We start from the raw sequence: 22,803 nt of genomic DNA on the forward strand, positions 1-22,803 counted from the left end.
AAGAATTATTCAAACTGGATAAATATTGTGGTGAGCCAGTTAATTTAAGGGAAAGGTGCAAACGTGACTTTCAGCTCTGCAACTTGACTGGCGAGAACTTGTGCGTACATGTGCTATCTTGCCCTGGTTCAGGTTACAGTAAACACCCCTGAAACGGGAATATTAAGATGTCCTATCAGGGTCATGTCTGTGTCACAGGCAGCTGGAGAGCGTGGCTGGACGGTGGCACCAGTGGGGTGGACAGTAGATGATGCCACCTGTACATGTACACGAGCGTGCGCTAATCCCTTCTGCTGAAAGCGGGTCACCAACTAAACACTAGTGGAGGAGTAGCACAGTAGTAAGAGCAGTGGGCTGAGAGCCAGAGCTGCCCAGGGTTCAAATCCCACTTCTCCCACTAATACTCCTTGTGATACTGGTTACGTCACTTCACCCTCCATTGCCTCAGGTACAGCTTTGGGGGTGCGAAATATCTACAGTGCCTTAATCTTGGGCTTGGAAAGGCAAATAACTAATGCTAAAATCCACATCCAAGTATGCGTTTTTAATTCCCTGACCTGCACATGACACGAGGGATCACACTGCTGCCTTTTTTTTTTTTTATTTTGCTGTTCTTCTCTTTCTTGCACAGAAATACCCAAGAAATAGTTGTATACATGTTAATACCTTCTTTATTGGACTAACCTGGACTAATAGAATGCATCCCTTGTATTACATTAGTCCTTATGTATTTCAATTTTCTTTTCATTTGATAACCTTTATTTCTGTGCATACAAGTGGACTAGCATGGCAAGCACACTGCTGGTCTTTCTTTTGATTACAGAAACGTGGGACTTCAAGCAAGCCACGCGCAACATCTCGCCCACCATTAATCAGGCCAATATCGTGGACCTGCATCCGGCCTCTGTGTACAGCATCCGCATGTACTCCTTCAACAAGATTGGCCGAAGCGAGCCCAGCACGGAGCTCACCATTAGCACGGAGGAAGCAGGTAAACCCCTGTCCCCACCTTTTCCTTCCTACATCTGCCTCTGCTGTAACAGCTCTGTCAGGTCTCTCTCTCTCCCTCCTTGATGAGAAAGAGTCTCAGGAAATTCATGGTGTCCTGAGAGAGCAGGTTCCCCGTGAATTTGTGGCCGAAGCAGGCGGCATGGCCTCCGCGCTGGCATTTACTGCGCGGCGCCCTGGTCTTCAGGATACAGATACGGACCATGCTGTACCGAGAAGGAGGTGTGAAGACTTCCCTAGAAGTTCACTTTTCCATTTAAGGTGCCCCCGCGCTGCCCAGCCACTCTTTACGAGGTGAGATGCCTTTACTACAAGGGTTCTGCTGCACCGAAATGCCCGAGTAGGAGATTGGTTTCACAGTATAACAGAGCACAGACTGTAATAGGTTCCACTGTACTTGGTTTATGTGTTTGTGTAAGCACACATTCCATGGCTTCTGATTTTTATTGGGGGAAGGAGAAAGTAACATTTTGACCTTACTTTGGAAAACAATCAAGCACTGGTGCCATAAAAAGGAGTTAAAATCTAGCTTTTCCTGCCGCATGAATTAAAGAGTGACTAATCAGAAAGCAGCTACTACTGCCCAGCTGACCAGTTAGAACAGTGCTCCGGGTTTATCTTGATGCCCTTTTTTGACTTTGCTTTATTTTCTAGATTTAGATTTTTTTTTCTCAGACAATAAGCCGTATTCCATGACAGTGGCATCCTTTTCTTCCTGTCCATCTCAGCAGTGTCTGGCTTATATGATTGAAGTCTGTTCATGTTTTAAAGGTTTGCACACAGGGAAACTTAATTCTAGGGCATCTTGGCTTCTTGCCTGTGTAACAGAAGTTCTGGGAGCTAAGATGGACAAAGCTGATGCTAAGGGCCTGATTTTTACTGTTGTCTAGAGAGGGAAAAAGCTTAGGGCCCAAAATAGTAAAAAGTGAGTAAAAAATGTGAACTAAATTTGAACTTGCTTTTTCTGTACTCAATCTTTACTGCGTTGAGTTAACTCTTGATGCAATAAGCTAATGATATGCTAATACACTGGGAGTTAAAGCATGCTAACCCAAAAGTATGTGCAGTGCACATAAAACATGTATGTCCAATTGTCTGTCCTTATGTAAGCTCTTTGGGAAAGGCACTTTGTGCAGCAGAATTGTTATGTACACAACTGTTTATTGCTACATAAGCTCTTTGGAGCAAGCACAGTTGTCACCATCGGGCAGCACTTGCTGTATCTACAACTGTCTATCACTGTTGTCTTGTGCTTCTTTGGTTCTCTGCATAAGACCTGCCAATCCTCCCCCATCACGCTGCTGCCATACAACTCCTGCCTGTCCAACTGTTCTCCTGCCGTATGTTCTCCCAGGCTCTTCATAAGACCAGAGATCATGAGGTGACAGCAACAGACAGTTGTGCATACAGTGAGCGCTGCCTGATGTGACAACTGTGCTACTATAAGTGCCTTCTCCAAAGAGCTTATGTAACAACAGATGTCTACCTACAACAATTCTGCATTTCTAAATTGTGGGGGTCCCTATGGCTTCAGGGGTCCTGGGCCTGAAGGTCTCTGATCTGGGATCTTAAGCTCGGTACCAATACTTAGACAACTTTTATTAGGCTTGGAAATTAAACTTCTGGGTCACAGGCCTATGGTGTGGTACCAGCATGGTCTTAGGTCTGGGGTTCCCCGGTGCGCTGGTCCACCCTGGATCCAGGATGCCCACAGGAAGAACTCTAGGTGTGGGACCACACTGGGGCACCCAGCCCCACAGACTAACACTGGCTCCAGGAATGTGAATTAATTTAACTCCTGGGTCAGAGGTGGAGTAAAGTTTTCAGCATCAAGAAAATGTGAATTAAGCCTTTGGGGCTTCAACCACACCTCCCTGCATTGGGGAATAATGGCTAATGCCTTTGTTAAAATGGCATATACATGGAAAAGTGCTAATTGGTATGGGCATGTTTATGCTTGCTTGTATGCACCTTTTTTTATGCACTAAAATCCTTATCAAATCACGAGTAAAGTTGCGTGCACAAAAATGTGCGCCCTACCGGGAATAAATGCGTACACTCAGCCTAGCACCCCTTATTACATCAATTCCTAAAGAAGTTCAGGGGTTGCTGTGCACTGCTTTGTGGGATTCATCTCTATATGCTCCGTAAGGGCCTGAGAGGAGGGTAGAGCTGTCCTTGGTGCTGAACACAGATTCTGCGTTCACAGCTGGGAAACTGCAACGGCCTAGGGTTTTTTGCATTGCCTGCAGTAGTACACAAACAGACTGATTTTTAAATTGTTGGTCACGCATAAATACCCACATATGTGGATGTGTGGTCCGCGCACAAGCAACGCAGATTTTAAGAAGCTGCACAATATGCGCGTGTGCACCCATGCACACATGAGGAATAAGGGGACAGGAAAGGGGCAGGGTGGGGCAGAGACACACACGTAATTCTGAATTTTAAAACCAGAGACCACAGCATGCACTGGCTTGTTATCCGTCCTCATTGCTGCTCCAGATGAGGACCAAGTCTGCAGATACTGAGTTCTAGGGCTTACATGACATAGTAAGGGGGTCTGGGTCAACTGGGGGCATGCAGGATGAAGAATCAGAGGGGTCTGGAGGACCTCGATATTAATTGACCAAACTGGTGGACTAATTGAAAAAAATGGATTGTGCCTCGTGCGAGCAGGTTTTAAAATTTGCTAAGATATTCGTGTGAAAGCTGACATGGTCCTATCGAAGACGCGTGCTCACTAGCTGTGCTCTAAAAACTTCTTAAAATGAGCATATTTGCATGCGGTTGGGGCATTTTAAAACATATGTGTGTAAATGCATGCACAATTTTTAGAATTTTTAGTGTATCCTCGCTTGCGCGCCGATGCGTGCATATTTCTATGGGCCCACGCGTGCACATTTCAAAAGGGAGTAATTTTCAGACAATTATCCTGCCCAAAATTACACCTGTTATTAGGGACATGGAAATACTATCAGGAAAATGTATGCACATGCTTTCAAGATTCTAGAAGGGTGCGCGCAGGTCCAAATCCAGCACAGCTTCACCCCCGAGATACCTCTGTTCAGTTCTGCAAGAAGAGGACATATGCACATAAGTTTATCCGCATATTGGGTAGGCAGTCTTATAACATGTAAAACACCATTTTACCCATGGAAATGACTTTTAAATTTGCCCTCAAAGTTGTTATAAAAAAAAACAATAGAAAAGATATATAATAACAGCAACAAAAAAATGACCTAGCTTGGTAATTTGGGAGATAATGAGTATTGTCTCTGGTCAGATTGCATTTCTGGCCTGGTGGCAAGATTTCTCTCTCTAATTTTGCTTCTTTTGTGTGATGGTCACGTCAAAAACTTTTTTTGTGCCAATTTTTCAAGGCATTTGCTGATTTTTTTTTTTTTTTTTTCTTTTCGGCCTTAGTCTTTATATTGCACAAAAAATTGCCCTTCTCCAACCTTAACTGAACATGAAATACAATTAAAATGTGTTTCTCGTGGGACACAGAAAGAGAGCAGTTTTTCTCCGCGACTCACGTGCATAAGCAGCATTCAGACCATGCCCGGGCTCTGTGAGGGGATATGTAACAGCGCGCCAACTTTCAGCTGCTCTTTCTACCACTGAGCAACTGAAAACGTTTACCGTGGCCTTCCCAAATACCTGAACAAAATGCGTTAGTTTGTTCTCAGTATATAAGATATGTAGGCACTATTGTTTATTTTACCATATGTTTTCTGTTTGGTGTTAATTACAAATTGTTTTATGATTACTTGATGTCTATTTTATGTAATCCGATAAGCAGAGTATTTTCTGATATTGGCGGAATATAAATACTTTTAATAACACAGTGCAGGAGCATTTCCGGGGCTGGAAGGAAGTCTGGGAACGGTGCTAGGTGCATAAGCGCCTTTCTTGGCCGATGGATCTTCACGGGCCCTTAGGCTAGGATGACACACATTGCTGCAGCTGCCGCTCTGCCTCACATTTTCCCCAGGCTCCTTCTTTTTGTGCAGCATCTGTTTGGTATCTCTGTAGGCTGCGAGAAACGTGCATCTCTGATATCTTTGTGCTTTGCACGGGAGGAAATGCATTTCTGTTTCTCTTTCTCCGGTGTTGCGCTGCATGCAGAGTCGGGCTTCTTGGGGTTTCCAGTTCAGTTTTTATTTGCCCGTTTCTGTTAGGGATGTGGACTTGTTTTTAAAACAAAATGGAAAATGCAATGAAAAGCGCTCACATTTTATTTAAAAGTGAAACAAACCCTCCCCTACCCAAATGTTAATTTCTGTTGACTTTCATTTCAGATAATCTATGAAAAAAAAAAAAAATCAGGCAGAAAATTTGCCCCTCTCCACCCCTTGGGTTACAACACTTACCCTTTTTACGGAGCTCTGTGACGTGATAAGGGACAGGAGTGATCCCCAGTCACTCCTCCTCCCCTGGTGCCAAGAAGCCAATATGGCCGTAAATCAAAATGGCGGCAGCCGGTGCAGTTTTCAACCCAGAGCTGGTGGGTCAGATCGTTGCTGCCCCATATTACATGAAAGACTCCTGCAGAAAGAGTATATGTGGTCTGTGGGGCAGGAGGAGGTGGCTTCTCTTGTGGTTTGGGGGTTTTTTTTAATGTTTATTTAGGTTCAGCCAAAAAAACCAAACCTGAACCAAAATGAAACCTGAATAAAAGCATTTGCCACCTCCATCTCTGAAACAAAGAAATGGCACAGATTTTTCTTATTTTTCATCTCGCATCCCTAATTTCCGTTTCTAATTTGTTCTCACTTAGAGCTGCATCTTCAGTGCCATTTGCCTGGATTAACCAGATAAATGGCGCTGTTTGAACGTCTGGCCATGCTCCGGTTAAAAAGTTAGGCGGATAAGTAAGGGGCATTCTGGGGTCAGTTATCTGGCTAACTTTGCCGGCGTTATTTGGCATGAAACGGGGGGGAGGGGGGGAACGTCCTAGTTCTGCTTTGCACCTATCGTTGGGGGGGGGGGGGGGGGGAGTTTTTTGGATTCTGCGTGTCGGTCTGCATAACCAGAGACGCAGTGATTCTGTCCCATTGTGCATAAGTTAGTCAGTGATAGACCCCAGAGTGCACACAGGTTACCGTCTGCAACGAGGGGAGCTGTCCCGTGGGCTGACCAGAGCTGTTCTCACCACCCTGCACCTTTTCACCTGAAGGCAGTCCTGGGGAAGAAGGCTCCTTTGTACCTCATTAAAGAATACTCGCATGCACACAAACCTGTTATATGCACACCAGTATCTGGCATTTGTGTCACGTTACGTGAGAGAGAGAACTAAACTTGCTTTACCTCTCAGAAGCATAAAAACATGACGGCAGAAAAAGACCGTAGGGCCCATCTAGTCGGTTCAGCGAGAGGTGGAGGTATAGTCACAACTTTTTGTCTCAAAGCCATTCTATCCCATTGTCAGCCTGTCTCCCGGCTCCTGCCACACACACACACACGTGTTCATGTGCACATACACAGATCACCTAGCTCGTGAGATCTCAGAGGAAAGGATCTGTTGAACTTTGCTGTCTCCTGTCTTGTGATCTCTTTTTTGCTACAGCTCCTGATGGACCTCCTATAGAAGTAACATTATTGCCCATGACATCACAGAGTATACAGGTCACATGGAAGGTAAGAAGAGGAAAAGGGTTTTTTTAATTATTTTTTTCACATGTGTCCTGCATCATGGGATCCTTCAGGAATTCCCAGAAACCTGCATTAGATGCAGTGGAGTTTGTGTCGCCTACACCGAGGGATCCAGCAGGAATTCCCAGAAACCTGCATTAGATACAGTGGAGTTTGTGTCTCCTACACTGAGAGATCCAGCAGGAATTCCCAGAAACCTGCATTAGATACAGTGGAGTTTGTGTCTCCTACACTGAGAGATCCAGCAGGAATTCCCAGAAACCTGCATTAGATACAGTGGAGTTAGTGTCTCCTACACTGGGGGATCCTGCAGGAATTCCCAGAAACCTGCATTAGATACAGTGGAGTTAGTGTCTCCTACACGGGGGGGGGGGGGATCCTGCAGGAATTCCCCAGGATCTCCTTGAAATACCCTCAGTGAGAGCAGCACGGTCATCCGTGTATTTTCTGTTGCCGCGACCTTTATATGGAATACAATTCCTGAAGCTTTAAGACTCAGGGAGTGCACTAGGCCTTTTAAAACCCTCCTGAAATCCTTCTTGCGAGGACTGGCTTTTGCCTGATCTAGGGTATTTACCACACTTTCCTGCTTGCAGATCATTTGATTACAATTTTGATTATAGTTTGTCTTATTCCTGTGTTCAAGTTTGTTTCAAATATGTATATTTGTACTAGTTATGCATGTTTTTATGTACATCGCTTAGGGCTTTGATACAAGCGATTTTAATAAATACAAATATAGAATACTGCCTTAGGTTTGGCGAAATTATATTGACTCCTGCAGCGGGAGATCCTGCAGGAATTCCTAGAAACCTACTGTTAGGCACAGTGCAAAAGGCGTCAGTGGATTCATGTGAAGCGGAGTGGCGTCATGAAGGCTTCGCTTTCTCTGATCCAAGCCCCAGGATTTACAGGCAAAGATTTCCAAAGCTTTTTCTGAGAGCAAGCAGCTGTTCGCACATGTAAAAAGCCCCGCTGGGAATTGCTCCTTCTCTTACTCCCCTCCTCCCCCCACCCACCACCACCTACAGTGGTGGTGGTGGGTGGGGGGGTGGGTGGGGGGTAGCGGAATTAAAACAAATTGAGGAAAGTGATTTTTCGCTCAATGCACAATCAAGCCGTGGAATTTGTGGCTGGAGGATGTGGTAGTAGAGGGAAATTCCCATAGCGGGATGTACAAGGGCTTAGGGCAAGGTAAGATTTGGGGGGAAAGCCCTCGTTATACCTGGGGGTGAGCACCAAGGAATGGATGTCGGGATCCGCAGGCCGCTCGGGATCTGGACCGGTCCCTGTCGGAAGCAGGATGCTGCAGCGTAGCATAGTGAGGGGGAGGAGGGAGGAGGGGGGAGGGTTGAAAAAAATAATTTTATGTTTCATTGGTTTTGTTTCTTTCAAATTTAAAAAAATAAATAAATAAATGGAACATTAAAAAAAAAACAAAAAACGGTGGCCAAGCTGTTCCACTCCTGTCCTTCCCCCAGCCCAGAAGCCTCTTGCCCTGGAGTTGCAAATCTCTTCTCAGGGCAGGGCCATCCCGGGTCGCTCCTGGCCCCGCTGCTGCCGCTGTTTGGAAATGGCGCCCGCAGGCCTGAGGCTGGCGTTGTGAAATCTTTTGCCGTGCAGAGTGGCGCCCCATGTTACATTTAAAAATGTGCCTCCCCCGAGAGTAAATGAAAAGGGGTCATTATTCCAGCTCCCCAGCGGTCTTCAAAAGTGAACCCGCACGACCGACTTCCCCTTTGGAGGCTGAAGTGGGGACACAGGGCTTGCAGGGCCTTTTGTATCTGCTTTTCTCCTTGCACGCAAAAGAGAACGGGCGTAGGTTGGGAAAAGTCAGCCTCCGAGCTTCCCGAGACAGCCCCGCAGCCTGGATAAATGGCCCTCCTTATGTCCATGGGCGCAGATCCTCCCAACCCGACCTTCTCGTCCACGGACAAAGCATCGTCAGCTGGTCAGTAAGTGGCCGAACTGGGGTCAGCTCTCGGGAGTGAATGAACCCAGTCTCTGCCTCAGTGGGACTCTGAGGGGCATTGACAGCAGAGACCACCTCCCCCCCCCCCCCATGACTTCCCCCCCCCTCCCCCAGGTCGCTAACCTGGAACTTTTTTTGAACTTTTTTTCCTTTTTCTTACTGGGAAAAAGAAGCAGATGAAGGCTGCCACTGGCCCCTAACCCAGTACCCCCCTTTTTTTTTGTAAATAAAAATTACCACTGAAGACACTGCTGCAAAAATGCTAAAACAGATCAATATATCGTGGAATCTAATTTATTTCTCAGAACCCAAGTAATAAAAGCACATAGTAAAAAAACGAGATGGATTAAAAAGATCTTTAAAATGCTTCGACACATTATATACGGCACGCGTGTGTGTGCGCGCATACGTATGTGTGTAAGAGAGGCATAGGGGGATGATTGTTTTAATCTGTCTGCTTTTCATTTTGCATGGCGGACGCCGATTAATGAAAAATAGGGCTCTTTGAGGCATAAGTCACTTCAGTCACTTCATTTTCAGACTGTTTGCGTGAGATTAATCACTCTGACTTTAGAACGTAAATTTACAATCAGGACTATTGATTTCCTGATGCTTTGGAGAAATATTGTGCTGATTGATTGTTCGGCCCATCTTGGGTTACTAGAAGGAGCATCAGAGGGTGTGAGAGTGGCAGCCCACGACCCCCGCCACGTGGCAGCTTGCTAGTCCGTGCGCACCGCCCTCCACTCCGGCGCTGCCTGCATAACCTTTTTGATTATGCAAGACCGTTTCCAAAGGTAGCTAAAGCCATTGCCAGGGTAAATTCCCGGGGAATGAAAATGGACTTCCCCTCCACCGTTTCACAACGCCCTTACTTTTCCCCGTGGTGAAAAGGGGTGGGCCCAGGGATGAGCAGGGGCAAAGACCTTGGGTACGTTTCTGTTTGTGCGGTCCCCGTTAGCCTCGGATTTTCAAAGGGCGACTCCCGAGGGACCCGAAACATTAGCCCGCCCGCCTGCAGACTCCCAGCAGGGGTATGGAAAGTGCCGTCCATAACACACAGATTTGACGCCCGGAGGTTCAGCTTCTAAGCCCCACCTTCGTCACCCACCGTGTAACTGGTGCAGGTCACTCGCCCTCCCTCTGCCCAAGCCTGGAGTTGGAAGGCTGTGCCCCGCTGATAACGCCCTCTAAAAATAAATGCACTTCGTCCAGTAGGGTCTTCTCGCCGCTGCTATTCTCCCCCCCTCGCAGAGCTGCCTCACCTCTGAGAGTCTCCTGGGAGGCGTGGGGGCAGGCGAGCTGCTGCCCTCAGATGCTGTGCCGGCAAATTATCCCGTGATGCCGGCCGCTGTCAAGTCAGGAAGGAACACAGCCTGGGCTTCCTAAGCCATTTCCATTTAACCGACTGTGTAAATATTCAAGTGACTTTACCAATTTTTTTTTTTTCAGAAAGATATTTTAGCTTAGGCAGAAATGAGGAGAAATCATGAGTCAAGAGAGCAAAATGTGGAAAATTCTCGCTGCGTTCCTGGCGTGCTTGTGTGTGTGTTTTTTGTCATTTATATTTTTTAAAACCTCGTTTTTTTTTGTCTCCGAGGAGGCTAATGCTATGTGTTGCCCCCCCCCCTGACTTCCCAGGCCCCAAAGAAGGAACTGCAGAACGGAGTCATCCGCGGGGTACCAGATCGGCTACCGGGAGAACGGTCCCGGCAGCAGCGGACAGTACAGCATCGTGGAAATGAAGGCCACGGGCGACAGCGAAGTCTACACCCTGGACCATCTGAAGAAATTTGCCCAGTACGGGGTGGTGGTGCAGGCCTTCAACCGAGCTGGGACCGGCCCCTCCTCCAGCGAGATCAATGCCACCACGCTGGAGGATGGTGAGAGTGTGATGGAGATCTCCCCCCCCCCCCTTCCTCCTCCTCTCCCTCACATTCTCTCTCTTTCTTATTTTCTGTTTTTCTTATTGTCCCCTTCTGTTCTTCTTTTCTTGCACTCCTTCCCTCGGTTTTTCCTTTCCTTTTATCCATTTTTTCTTTTCATCTCTCCATGCCTCTCACGCATCCTCCTGCATGCTCCCACCTCTTGATCCTTCCTTCCTTCCTTCTTTTCCTCCTCCCCCTTTTTCCCCTGTCTCGGTCTGCCTCGCCCCCTCCTTCTTTCAGTCCTCTCGTTCCTTCTATTCTGTTCTCCTCTCCCCCCCCCCCCCCCCCCGGCTGTCAGACTCCTCTTGTCCTCTCGTCTCTCTGTAAAAAAAAAAAAAAAAAAAAAAGATCCGGATGTCTGGAGTGTGTGGCATGGGAGCTCGGACCCTCCTCCGCCATCCACCTCTAGCTTGACCGGGAGGTGTAATTGTCACCAGATCTGAGCCAGCATACGGAGCTGTCATTTTTTGGGTGAACAGCTAAGTGTGAGGCTAGAAAGGCTATAATTTGTTCCTGGCTGACAGATGAGGGGGGGGGGTTGCTCTTTATTTCACGTTCCCCCTTTTTTTTTTTTTTAACTCGACCATCTTTCTTCCTAAGAACAAAGGGACCTGAGTCTGCGTGCTGAAGATCTCGAGAACAAATTACAGTGGATTTGTAGCCCAATGAAAGGGATGTCAGAGTGGATTTACAAGTCAATGATGATTCTTTAATGAGTGCAGAACCCTGTAATCTTCCAGGAGCCGCTATCCAATTCAGTATGAGCTGGTCATTTATCAGCCGCGTGCATGCGGCTGCCACTGATCGCGCACGTCACAAGCTGGCGCTGGGAGTGCACCCAGAACCGCCGAGGAGCCACAGAGCCCCCAACTTTCACGTCTGTGTTAGAGCTCCCATAGCTTTTCGGTGCTGGAATAACAGAAGATGCTGCAGGGCAGGGATGAGGGGCACTGGCGGTGCTGTGCCTGCCTTGGGGGGGGGGGGGGGCCTTGATACTGGACTAGCAGGTGTGAGGGGCAATGGCAGAGCTGTGCCTAGAGGTCTTGTTACTGAAATAACGGGGGGGGGGGGGGGTGCTGTAGGGCAGGAGTGAGGGGCATTGGCGGAGTGCCTGGAGGTCTTGTTACTGAAATAACGGGGGGGTGCTGTAGGGCAGGAGTGAGGGGCATTGGTGGAGCTGTGTGTGAGGGTCTCAATACTGGAATTACTGGGGAGTGCTGCAGGGGCAGGTGTGAGGGGCATTGGCGGAGCTGTGCCTGGAGGTCTTGTTACTGAAATAACGGGGGGGGTGCTGTAGGGCAGGAGTGAGGGGCATTGGTGGAGCTGTGTGTGAGGGTCTCAATACTGGAATTACTGGGGAGTGCTGCAGGGCAGGTGTGAGGGGCATTGGCGGAGCTGTGCCTGGAGGTCTTGTTACTGAAATAACGGGGGGGTGCTGTAGGGCAGGAGTGAGGGGCATTGGTGGAGCTGTGTGTGAGGGTCTCAATACTGGAATTACTGGGGAGTGCTGCAGGGCAGGTGTGAGGGGCATTGGCGGAGCTGTGCCTGGAGGTCTTGTTACTGAAATAACGGGGGGTGCTGCAGGGCAGGTGTGAGGGGCATTGGCGGAGCCGGTTATGTGTATCTCAGTAATGGAATAGCAGGGAGAGGTGCGGGGCAGGTGTGAGGGGCATTGGCGGAGCCGGTTATGTGTATCTCAGTAATGGATAGCAGGGAGAGGTGCGGGGCAGGTGTGAGGGGCATTGGCGGAGCTGGTTATGTGTATCTCAGTAATGGAATAGCAGGGAGAGGTGCGGGGCAGGTGTGAGGGGCATTGGCAGAGCTGGTTATGTGTATCTCAGTAATGGAATAGCAGGGAGAGGTGCGGGGCAGGTGTGAGGGGCATTGGCGGAGCTGTGTGTGTGGGCTCCCAGGATCAGGCTCCGGTGCTTGAGCCCTCGATGGGGAAGCTGTGTTGAGCCCGCTGTCTTCTCCCAGCCCTGGGTTAGATCCTTCCTCAGGAGAGAGATCCCGATGACCCCCACAGTCTCTTATGTGGAAAAGAGAAGAAGCAAGAAGTTTCTCAGTGCATTTGTGCCGCAGTTTTTCATATTTAATTAAAGCGCTCGTTAGCCTGTCAAAGCAGGCTCGTTTCCTGGTGGTTGCAGCACTCCTGGAGGAGCATTCAGGGACCCCTGGTAAAGCAATGGTGTCTTTCCCATAATTATATTACCTTCATTTTGTTCAAACAGACAACGTGTATTAGTTTATTATCATCAGTGCCTAATTACATGCTGCTTATATTTTTACACCTAAGTAATATGAAACAATAACCATTCTTTAAAGGGGGATCATTATAATGATATATTCTTATGTAAATGCTCATAAAAATTAAAGTTGCTTCTTATGGGGGCCGAGAGATCTAATTACCTTCTAGTAACTTATGGAAATGTGTTTCTCCCCTTGCAGTATGCTGAGAAATCATTAAACATTTACCGTTCACTTATTCATACTCGGGGAAAATATGTTTTGCTGTGTTTTTCGGAGTTCAGTGATTTTTGGTAGACGGGGACCTTTTGCGCGTTTCCGCTTTTCCTTTCAGCATCCTCGCTGCACAGGTAAAGGACGCCTCGGGCTCGCCTCCTGAAGCTCCCGGGAAAAGCCGGGGTGGCTTGCGCTGATCTGCACTGGGCTTCTTGTGCTGTTCCCTGTTGTGTATGTAAGGTCTGTAGGTTGGGCCCACGCAGAGTGAACAGCACAGTTCTGCTTCTGCTGCTGCTTCTCGCCCACTTTTCTGCCCTCCTGCCCGTCTCATGCCGTGGCACTATGTGTGGACCTGTCAGGCCGGCGGATTGGGGCTGTTCAGAGTGGCATGTTACGGATGTGGTGTGTGTGTGTGGGGGGGGGGGGGGGGGTCCTGTGTTTGCGAGGTGGCTGCACGTGTCGCCGAGGTACCTTCACACGGACCTGAGGGTTTTCCCCATTCTGTCTCCGCAGTGCCCAGTCAGCCCCCTGAGAACGTGAAGGCGCTCTCCATAACCTCGGACGTGGCCATCATCTCGTGGTCTGAGCCCCCACGCAGCACTCTGAATGGCGTGTTGAAGGGATACCGTGTCATCTACTGGTCTCTCTACTTGGACGGTGGTGAGTTTCACGGTAGGGAATGGAAGAGGCACACCCCCCCCCCCCCCCCCCCCCACGTGTGCATCTCTCCAGCTTCCCATGCAAAGTGCTCAGCTTCCAGGATGCCTTCCTCTAGAGAGAGCAGGCCTGTGAGGCACAGACACCCCTTGTGCCTGCTAGGGAAGGGAACACGAGGCTTGTGTACATGGGAGAGGGAGCAGAGGGGGGCCCTGCCTGTCCGCTGGGGAGTTAGGAGTGTTTTGCCTTTAGGAAGACGTTCCGGGGTTATCCCTGTCACGCGTTGTTCAGGGACTGTGCCTGTGGGTGAAGAGGGCCTTGCGCATGGGTGTTCTGTGCCTGTAGGGGTCTGAAAGTTACTCTTGCTTCCTTTTGCACAGAATGGGGGGAGATGCAGAATCTAACCACCACGCGGGAGCGCGTGGAGATGAAGGGCCTGGAGAAATTCACCAACTACAGCGTGCAAGTGCTGGCGTACACGCAAGCCGGGGACGGGGTGCGCAGCAGCGTCCTCTACCTGCAGACCAAGGAGGACAGTGAGTATAGCCAGGGAGGGGCAGCAGTGGGCCTTCACACACACCACCAACATGCTTCCTTTCTCCTTCCCCTACCCCCCCCCCCCCCCTCTCCTAGGGGCGAGATGCTGATGTCTGGGGCCACGATCGATGACGAAGGCTTCAGCTGCAAGGGTGGCTTCCCCTTCCGGTCCTGAATCGCTCAGATCCAGGGTTCATCCTGGCTGAGGCCATTGTGAGGCGTCGGCCGCACTCTCTTCTGCCTGTGAAATCGTAACCTTTCACTTCTGACATCACAGTCTGTCACTATGGCATTTGTTGCCAGGGCTTCCACGTGGTAGAGGCCGTTTTAAATGCCTGGAGGAGAGGACGGGGGTAGTAAACGTGCTAAAGCTTTCCTGCTTCTCCGTCACTCTTCCCTGTGGGTATTAGCAATCCAAGGCAGCGTCGTACTCTGAGGAACGCTGCTCCTGGCCCCGGGAGACTGGGAATGATGCTCCCAGCCCTCTCTTAGTGATTCAGGTTTTATTCATCCTACTGCCCTTAAGGAGCTGGTGAGCCCAGCTCTTGCTAGCAGGAGAGAAAGTATCCCTGCAGGAAGTGCCTGTGCGGGGCCTTCCCCGCTCACTCCCGCTCCCGCTGTACTTCCCGCTTCCTGTTGATGTCACGGGGCCTCCTCCTCGTCATCCACGTTGCCTCGATTCTGGGCCCGGCTCACTGCTCTGTAAAGCCTTTGAGCCTTAATTGTTGATTTCAGGCAAACCAAGGGGGGCAATTCCTGATAGTTAAACACCCCGTCGTCCTTTTGCTCTTGTACATTGTACTTTGGCTGTTGGGAAGCAGGGGGAGATAGATCTTTTAAAGAGAAAACAGAATAACACTGCAGGTTTCAATTAGGCCGTGGCCTCTCGTGTGCCCGAGTCAGGCTGGGCTACGGACCACCACATGCGCAGGCACAGAGACCAGGAGCTTCCCCATCACCCTGCAGAGCTTTAATGGGAGCTGCGGCCTCTTTCTATGCAGCGTTTTCCCACTTTCCAAGGTACAGGATGTACAGATCCCAGGAGTCCTAACCCTCCCGTCTTCAGTTTTTAGTGGAATCCGTGGCCTTTTTCCATGCTGTGTGTCCTGGATCATCGGGTACCCGAGGATACAGAGCAAAGGGACACAATGGCAAAGACTTTCACTCGGGTCTCTGCTCTCTAAGAGGATCTTTAGACTTTCTTAGGTCAGTCTTCCACATTTTCTCTTTTCTTGAACCGCAATAGTGAACCCCCACCTCCATCGCCAGCCATGGACACGAATTTCAGTGCTCCATCGACAGAAGGCCCGAAGTGACCTCCCCCTATATCAGGAAGTGACTGATCTAGATGCACCTATTGCATCACTGCTGAAGGCGAGCGTGGTGGAGAGTCCTGGTGCTCATGGCTGCCGTGGCATGGGCTGTCCCCCTTTCTCCCATCCGAGCTCTCTGATCTCTTCCTCCATCTCAGCCGGAGCCCGTAGGAGGAGGCCTTGCTTTGCATACTGTTGGCTGTGGCCCCCCCCCCCCCCATGGTGCTGGGATTTCCGAGGATGGCTCTGTGCGAAAGATAATGGAATCACAGCAAGAGAGGCATAATAGGCCGCGCGTTGTATGAACGTTGACGGCAGGAGGCCCATGTGCTGCTGATGTCTTTTCTAGTTCTCTCCTTCTCAGTGTCCCTCTGGGATTGGGGGGGGGGTGTTTACGTTTCTTTTCTGCTGTAGAAACAGTAATCCCCTCCCCCCCCTCCCCACTCCTACCAAGATGTTATGAATTAAAATGTATCACTGTGGCTGACAGATCAGGGGCAGTGGGACAAAGAAAGCCAGAAAGCTGTGCTAGATCTGGTGGACGTGGTTTCCTGGTCACGAAGATCCTGCAGGCACCCCTGCCTCACCCCAGCAGCCATTCGACAGGTGTCTCTTTTTACACTGCCCAAGTAACTTAACCTTAACTCTGTTAGGCCCACGCTTTGAAATGTTCCACGGGGCGATGGAGACAGACCTCTCGGTCCAATAGAACAGTAGCTGCAGAAAGAAAGCCCACATGGAGGTAGTGTGAGGATAAATGTGCAGGGATTAAAGGGACATTAAAAGGCTAGAACGAGCCCTAGGCAGTCCAGCACGGAGTTTAGCCCAGATCAAGTCTGCGAGAGGCTGATATAGTGACAGTCTCCAGTTATGCTGCAGGATTCTCCTTCTTTACCACATGGGTAGGGTCTGTTGTTCCTTCACCCTGGCATTGATTCTTTTCATGCTGAGAGGGCTGCAGTGTGGCTCCAGTCTTATTTCGTTCATTTTCTTTCACGGGCTGGGTTGGAGGATTATGATCCATCTCTTAGCAGTAGCAGAGTCTGAGCTCCAACACAAAGGCTCTTCAGAAGTTTCTGCTGCGACAAGGAACATCTGATCGCTGGATGGAGACTGCAGTGACACCTCCCATCCCTTTAGCATTTACTGGGAGAGAGGGTGAACCTGGCCCGGCAGGACAGGCTGCCGAAGGCCCCCCCCCCCCCCCCCCCCTATATTTCACACAGCATGCGGTGAAGCAGCATTAAAGGAGGATGGATTTATAAGGGTTGGACAAGTCTGCTTCATGCAGCTAAGATACCTAATTACATTTCACCAACTCCATCCCATCCCTCTCTACTGCTGGTCCCTGACCCCTCTCTGAGACCTCAGCCCCTTTATTGCTGGTCTCTGAGCTCTCTCTCTCCGCCCCCCACCCCGTCTCTTACTGCTGGTCCCTGACCATCACAGGGGAGGAAATGGCAAAAAAAAAACCCACCATGAGGTCTCCTTTTGATACTTATATCAGTTTTTCTGATTTCCATGGGCACTTTTTAATAGTCCTTCATAGCCAGATCCATACCTGCTGCATGAAGCAGTCTGACTCCATGGGATTTAAGACTTCACATTTTATTTAAGTCTCTTCTTCCCCAGGAGAAGCTGCCCTGCTCTCACAGCCTTGGCTGACCTGATGTGCTTTAATGCTGACCCAGATTATCATTCTCCTCTAGTTCCAGGCCCTCCTGCTGGAATTAAAGCTGTCCCTTCTTCAGCCAGCAGCGTGGTAGTGTCCTGGCTCCCCCCTGCCAGACCGAATGGTATCATCCGAAAGTACACCATCTTCTGTTCCAGCCCGGGCTCAGGGCAGCCGGTAAGTTGGATATGAGGGGAGGATTTGGGGGAGGAACAAAGCAAGCTCTGGGAACAGTGGGGGCTGTGTTTCCTGCAAATGTACAATTTGTGAGGGGGGAGGGGGCTCTGTGTGTTCCTACCTGGGCTTTAGGCAGAAAGTCTTTCTCTGTGAACAAGCCCAACAAACAGCCCCACGAGATGGGTGACTTCATCCGATGGCACAGACTTGGTTCGTTTTTCTCTCAAATTTGCAGATGTTTCTACTTTGCTTTCTGAGCATGTGCAGGCCTTCCTGCACCAGTGTCAAGAAATCACTTCTCTCACCCAATATCACCACCAAAAACGTGTGATGTCTTTGGCAAAGAAAGGGAAAAAAAACCTAACTCTGGTGCCTGCAGACATATGTCCCCCAAGGACGCCGATTTACTCTGAGCTCTGACTCCAGTATGAACATCCAGGCTCAACAAAACACGGTAAATCAGAAACCCTTGCAAAAGCACAGGATCGAAGAAGCTGGGAATCGACAGCTGTAGGCACAGTGGTGCCAAAACATCGGCGCCGAGGAGGCAAAGCTTTGGATTGTTGGAGTCGATGAGTCGGAGCCAAGAACCATCTGCACTGAAGAAGCACAGTGCAGATCCATTGGAGCCATAACATTGAAGCATTGAAGCACCGGTGCCGAAGAAGCACAGCACAGAACCGTCAGAGCAGAAGCATCTACGCTGAGGTTCACAGACGCCAAAGCATCTTCCAACACCACATCAGCACGGAGAATCACCAGCGTGAGAAAAAAGTGCCTCGCGGCAACCTGAGCAGAAACCTTGGTGCAAAAATGCATATAAGCCGTAAGATTTATCTTCTTCACTGATCTTATCAAAATAGGAAGAAAGCATTCAGAGAAGACAAAAATGCAGAAACGTTAAGGGGTGAATTTTAAAAGTGCTGCTCGCACTAAAAGGCCCATTTCTGGGCTGCGCGAGAGGAATGCGTATTTTAAAAGCTGTAAATTGCGTGCATATATGCGCGTGCTTGAGCAAAAAACCAAAGGTGCAGAGTTAAGGCGGGCGAACAGCTGTGAATATAACTCTGTATTTTAAAACCAGCTGCCGCGGTACATGGTGGGCTGTTAGCCGCACATGCTTACTTCTGCTCCTGATGAATTGTAAGTCTTCAGAAATCTCTGTTTAGGCCTAAATCGACTGGGTGGAGGGGTCTGGGTCAACTGGTGGCTGAACAACCAGATGGGTCCGGATGTCCTCTAGATGGACTGGGAAAACTGGTGGACTAATGGGTAAAACTTGGAATGTCCTTCACGCGAGCATGTTTTAAAATCCGCTTCCCTGCACACGTTAAAGCTGACAAGTTCTTAAGGAAGATACACGATTTACGTTTGCTCGAGTAACTGCTTAAAATTAGGAGCATACGTTTGTGCGGTAGGCATGTTTTAATTCATACGTGCGTATGATTTAAAATTCCAGCATGCGTTCTCTCGCGTGTGTGTATGGGCGCCTGTGCACTTGTTTTAAGGTTATCACCTTTGTGGTATGCCCTCATCTCCTACACTAGAGCCTCAGACAGAGTCATCAAAAAAATGTATCAGGACATCCTTGTGCAAAACTAGTGGGCTGACGTCCTAGATTCATATATGAAGAAAGTGCATCAACCACAAAAGTCAGACACTCAACTCATATCAGAAAAGTTGCAGGAGCACTTATGAACAAAACTCTCACCTTCATCTTTGAGAGAGAGAGAACGAAGATACGGTAAAGGAAAAACATGAATCAGAAACAGCTTAATGTGTACAACCATTTCAGACAATTCACATAGTTCCTATGATTCCATACTTATACAATCAGATGTGCCATCTCCTGAGCCACCATCTGACTCGACACCAGAACAACCCAGGAGTTTAAAGCCATCTGAAGACTTCACATATCCAAACTGTCTACAGAAAATGTCAGAAGCAATACCATTCAGCTCAGAAGTGGACCCAGAGGAACAAGCAATTTACGAGGAGTCCTAAAATTCATTCAGCCTCTGAAATAGTACAAGTCACTACCAATGCTGGACGTGCTAATGAAAGTCCAAACTAAGCTATGGAATACTCCTTTCACCACACCACCTGTTGTGAAAAATATTCATATTAAATATAGATTTCAAAAATGTCCAGGGCATGAAAATGTGCAAATACCATATGACTCTACTACTGTGGATTCTGCAATGAAAAAAGCCAAGAAGGCAAAGATATATTCAGACTCACCCCCAAGTATAAATCCAAGGATTCTTGATACAATTGGGAAAAATATTAAGGTGTTACCTTGCAAACCAGAATTGGTGCCCATCAAATATGGATGATACAGTACCTCTATAGTAACCTTGAAAAATTACAGGAAAGATTCAACAACCTGCCAGATGAAAAGTAGCAAGCCTTCAATTAAATCAATGCAAATACAAAGGATTGTGCAAAACACATCACATAGTCATGACTCTTTTGATACCCCAACAAGGGTATCTACAGCAGTCATCACAATAAGAAGACTAGCATGGCTAAGGGCCACAGGCCTTAGGGATTATATCCATGAAAAACTTGCAGGAAAAATGTGATTGCTGATTTAAATTAAAAGACATAGTTGATGCAATAAAGAACCAGAATACTGCTCTTCCATCTCTCACCAACACAACATCAATTCAAACAAGAACCATATAGAAGATCTAATCACAGAGGAGAAGATATAATCCATAAGACTTGCCATACTGGGTCAGACTGAGGGTCCATCAAGCCCAGTATCCTGTTTCCAACAGTGGCCAGTACAGATCACAACTATCTGGCAGGATCTCAGATAGAAGATAGATCCCATGCTACTAACGCCCAGGGATAAGTAGTGGCTTTTCTCAAGTCTATCAAGAAATTGTCCAAATCTTTTTTAAACCCAGCTTACACTAGCTGCCTTTACCATATTCTGAGGATATTGCATTTTAAGTAGCTTTTTTTTGTTTTGCCAAGTCCATTTTTTAATAGAAATGTAGTGAACATTTTATATATAGATAAATCCTTTAAGACTACTGTTCACTGCCTAATAGTGTACAGGAGACCCTTCTTTAAAGTGAACCGTCGTTATCCCTTTGACACTAACCTCCTAGGCCTCTTAGATTATTTGCACACAGATTTCTTTTTAAGGACTTAGGTAAACTGTTGTGGCTTTAAATAAAAACAAAAAACGTATTCCTTTCTAAGCAAAGCATCTTGCTGTTGTGGATTAGACTTGGTAGCATGAAAAATTGACATTGTAACTACCCTGATCCAAGTTCAGAAGCCTGTGCAGATTAGTTCTGTTCTGTTGGGGCATTAACTTATATTGGGGTGAAGCAAAATCCCTCTGTATTGCTCCATAGTACGACTGCACCTTGAGTATTGTGTCCAATTCTGATCTCCACATCTCAAAAATGATATAGCAAAATTAGAAAAGATCAAAGAAGGGCAATAGGATAGAGGTCTACAGAATGAGTGGAGTGGAATGAGAAATGCAAACCAGTTGTTTACTCTTTCAAAAAGTACAACGACTAGGGGACATGCAGTGAAGTTACTAGGTAGTACATTTAAAACAAATACAGAATATTTTTATACTCAACGCATAATTAAGCTGTGGAATTCATGTGGTGAAAGCTATTAGTGTAGCTGGATTTAAAAATGTTTGGGACAAATTCCTGGAGGAAAAGTCCATAAACCATTATTAAGGTGGATTTGGGGAAATCTACTGCTTATCTGTGGAATAAGCAGCATGAAATCTATCAACGTTTTGGGATCCTGCCAGGTACTTATAACCTGCATTGACCACTGTTGGAAACTGGCTACTGGGCTTGATGGATCTTTTGTTCTGACCCCAGTATGGCAATTCCATGTTCTGTGTGTGTATCCTGGATTGCAGAAGAGCAATTGTTTTACTTGGACAGAGCATAAATATTCAGGAAATGAACTCAACTTTTCTTATCCTACGACACAGCTATGAAAGGCATAGCTGTCAAAAAAAAAACAAGCATTATCAGGGTGGTTGGCTCATTGCATTTCTCATTGTTATGCATGTGTTGGGTTGGCATTTCACAACCAATAAAAGCACATCAGGTACGAGCAATAGCCAAATCGATGGCACATATTAACTTGGCGACAGTCTAAGATATCTGTAAAGCTTCCACACGGTCAACAATACACACTTTTACAAAAACAGTATTGTCGTGGTAAGAACTTGCACACATTTTATTTTTGGACAAGCAGTGCATTAAGAACATTTTTAAATAAACCAAACTTCCTGAAATGAACCAAGTCAAAATCTATTTTAGGCAACCCTCAGCTGGGGAGTCCCATCTCATATGGCTGTTTGTTGGGCTTGTCCACGGAGAAAGCAAAGTTGCTTACCTGTGAAAGGTGTTCCCCATGGGCAGCAAAACAAACAGCTACACAATCCCTCCCGCCTCCCTGGGAAGTTTGCCAAGCTTGGAAAGAGACTGAGGAGACTTGCATGCAGGGGTGCTAGCATGGGAAGGCGCACGCATTCTCGGACAGCAGAGTAGAACTTTTGGGTCTCTGAGAGAAAAACGACCTGGTTTGGTGCCATTGGATGACTTCACCCATCTTGTGTGGAGGTCCACAGAGAACACCCGTTACAGGTAAGCAACTTTGCTTTCTGAATGCATCACAGCATGCCAGGGCCCTCGCTGTGAATATGATTAGTTTGGGAAGCCGAGGCTCCTGCTTGGGTGCTGCTTTTGGGCAAGAGGTCCAGCCACGAGCCGAGCTGGGAAGGCCGGGGAAGAGGGACGTGCCTTTGAATCCGATTCAGCTGTCCCCCCTTTTTTGTCAGAGGAAGAAGGCAAAAGGAAACGGGATACAGGATTGCCCAAGCATTTTCGGAATGCAAGGTACAGTCTAACCGAACCCTCGGTCCGTAAACTAAGGTGACCAGACCATTCCATGTGAGAATGGACAGGCTGATTCAGGCCTGGTTTTACCCCCATTGCGTCTAAGGACTGTGGTGCCAATTTTTCCAAGCAAAAACTACAAATTCCTAGACTCAGTGTGGGGAGAAGTGTAAAACCAGGCCTGGCGCAACTTGTTCTTATGACTGCTCACCCCACCATAACCGGTTCTGCTGACCTGTAATTTCTGAGGGCCTTTCAAGCTGCAGCATCTGAAAGTTTTTTTTTCTTACAAGGCCTGGTAGCACCTTGGCACAAACCAGTATCGTGTTTATAGCACCATACAAATGCCTTACGTAAGAAAAAGTGGCTACCAACGCTCTGGGTCTTGTGGGCAGGCAGTGCATACTTCTGCTAGTGCCTTAAAGCTCTGCTGGAATACAATTCCTCAAAATACTGGGAAAAGTCACAGTTTTAAGGACTTTTGGCAGCCAGGTAGTATTTTTTTTTTTTTTTATTAGACATA

General features: G+C 47.9%; 1 protein-coding gene across 1 annotated transcript in view; it reads left to right on the forward strand.

Annotated features, from left to right (window-relative positions):
* DSCAML1 (DS cell adhesion molecule like 1) overlaps nucleotides 1–22,803 on the forward strand; it is a 233,064-nt gene that overhangs the window by 176,834 nt on the left and 33,427 nt on the right. Inside the window, 7 exon segments of the mRNA XM_029573333.1 lie at nucleotides 824–991; nucleotides 6,581–6,651; nucleotides 10,280–10,315; nucleotides 10,317–10,521; nucleotides 13,543–13,689; nucleotides 14,067–14,222; nucleotides 17,246–17,385. Coding sequence (XP_029429193.1) covers nucleotides 824–991; nucleotides 6,581–6,651; nucleotides 10,280–10,315; nucleotides 10,317–10,521; nucleotides 13,543–13,689; nucleotides 14,067–14,222; nucleotides 17,246–17,385 — 923 coding nt within the window.

Source organism: Rhinatrema bivittatum, chromosome 12, assembly GCF_901001135.1.
Source record: "Rhinatrema bivittatum chromosome 12, aRhiBiv1.1, whole genome shotgun sequence".
Taxonomy (NCBI): domain Eukaryota; kingdom Metazoa; phylum Chordata; class Amphibia; order Gymnophiona; family Rhinatrematidae; genus Rhinatrema; species Rhinatrema bivittatum.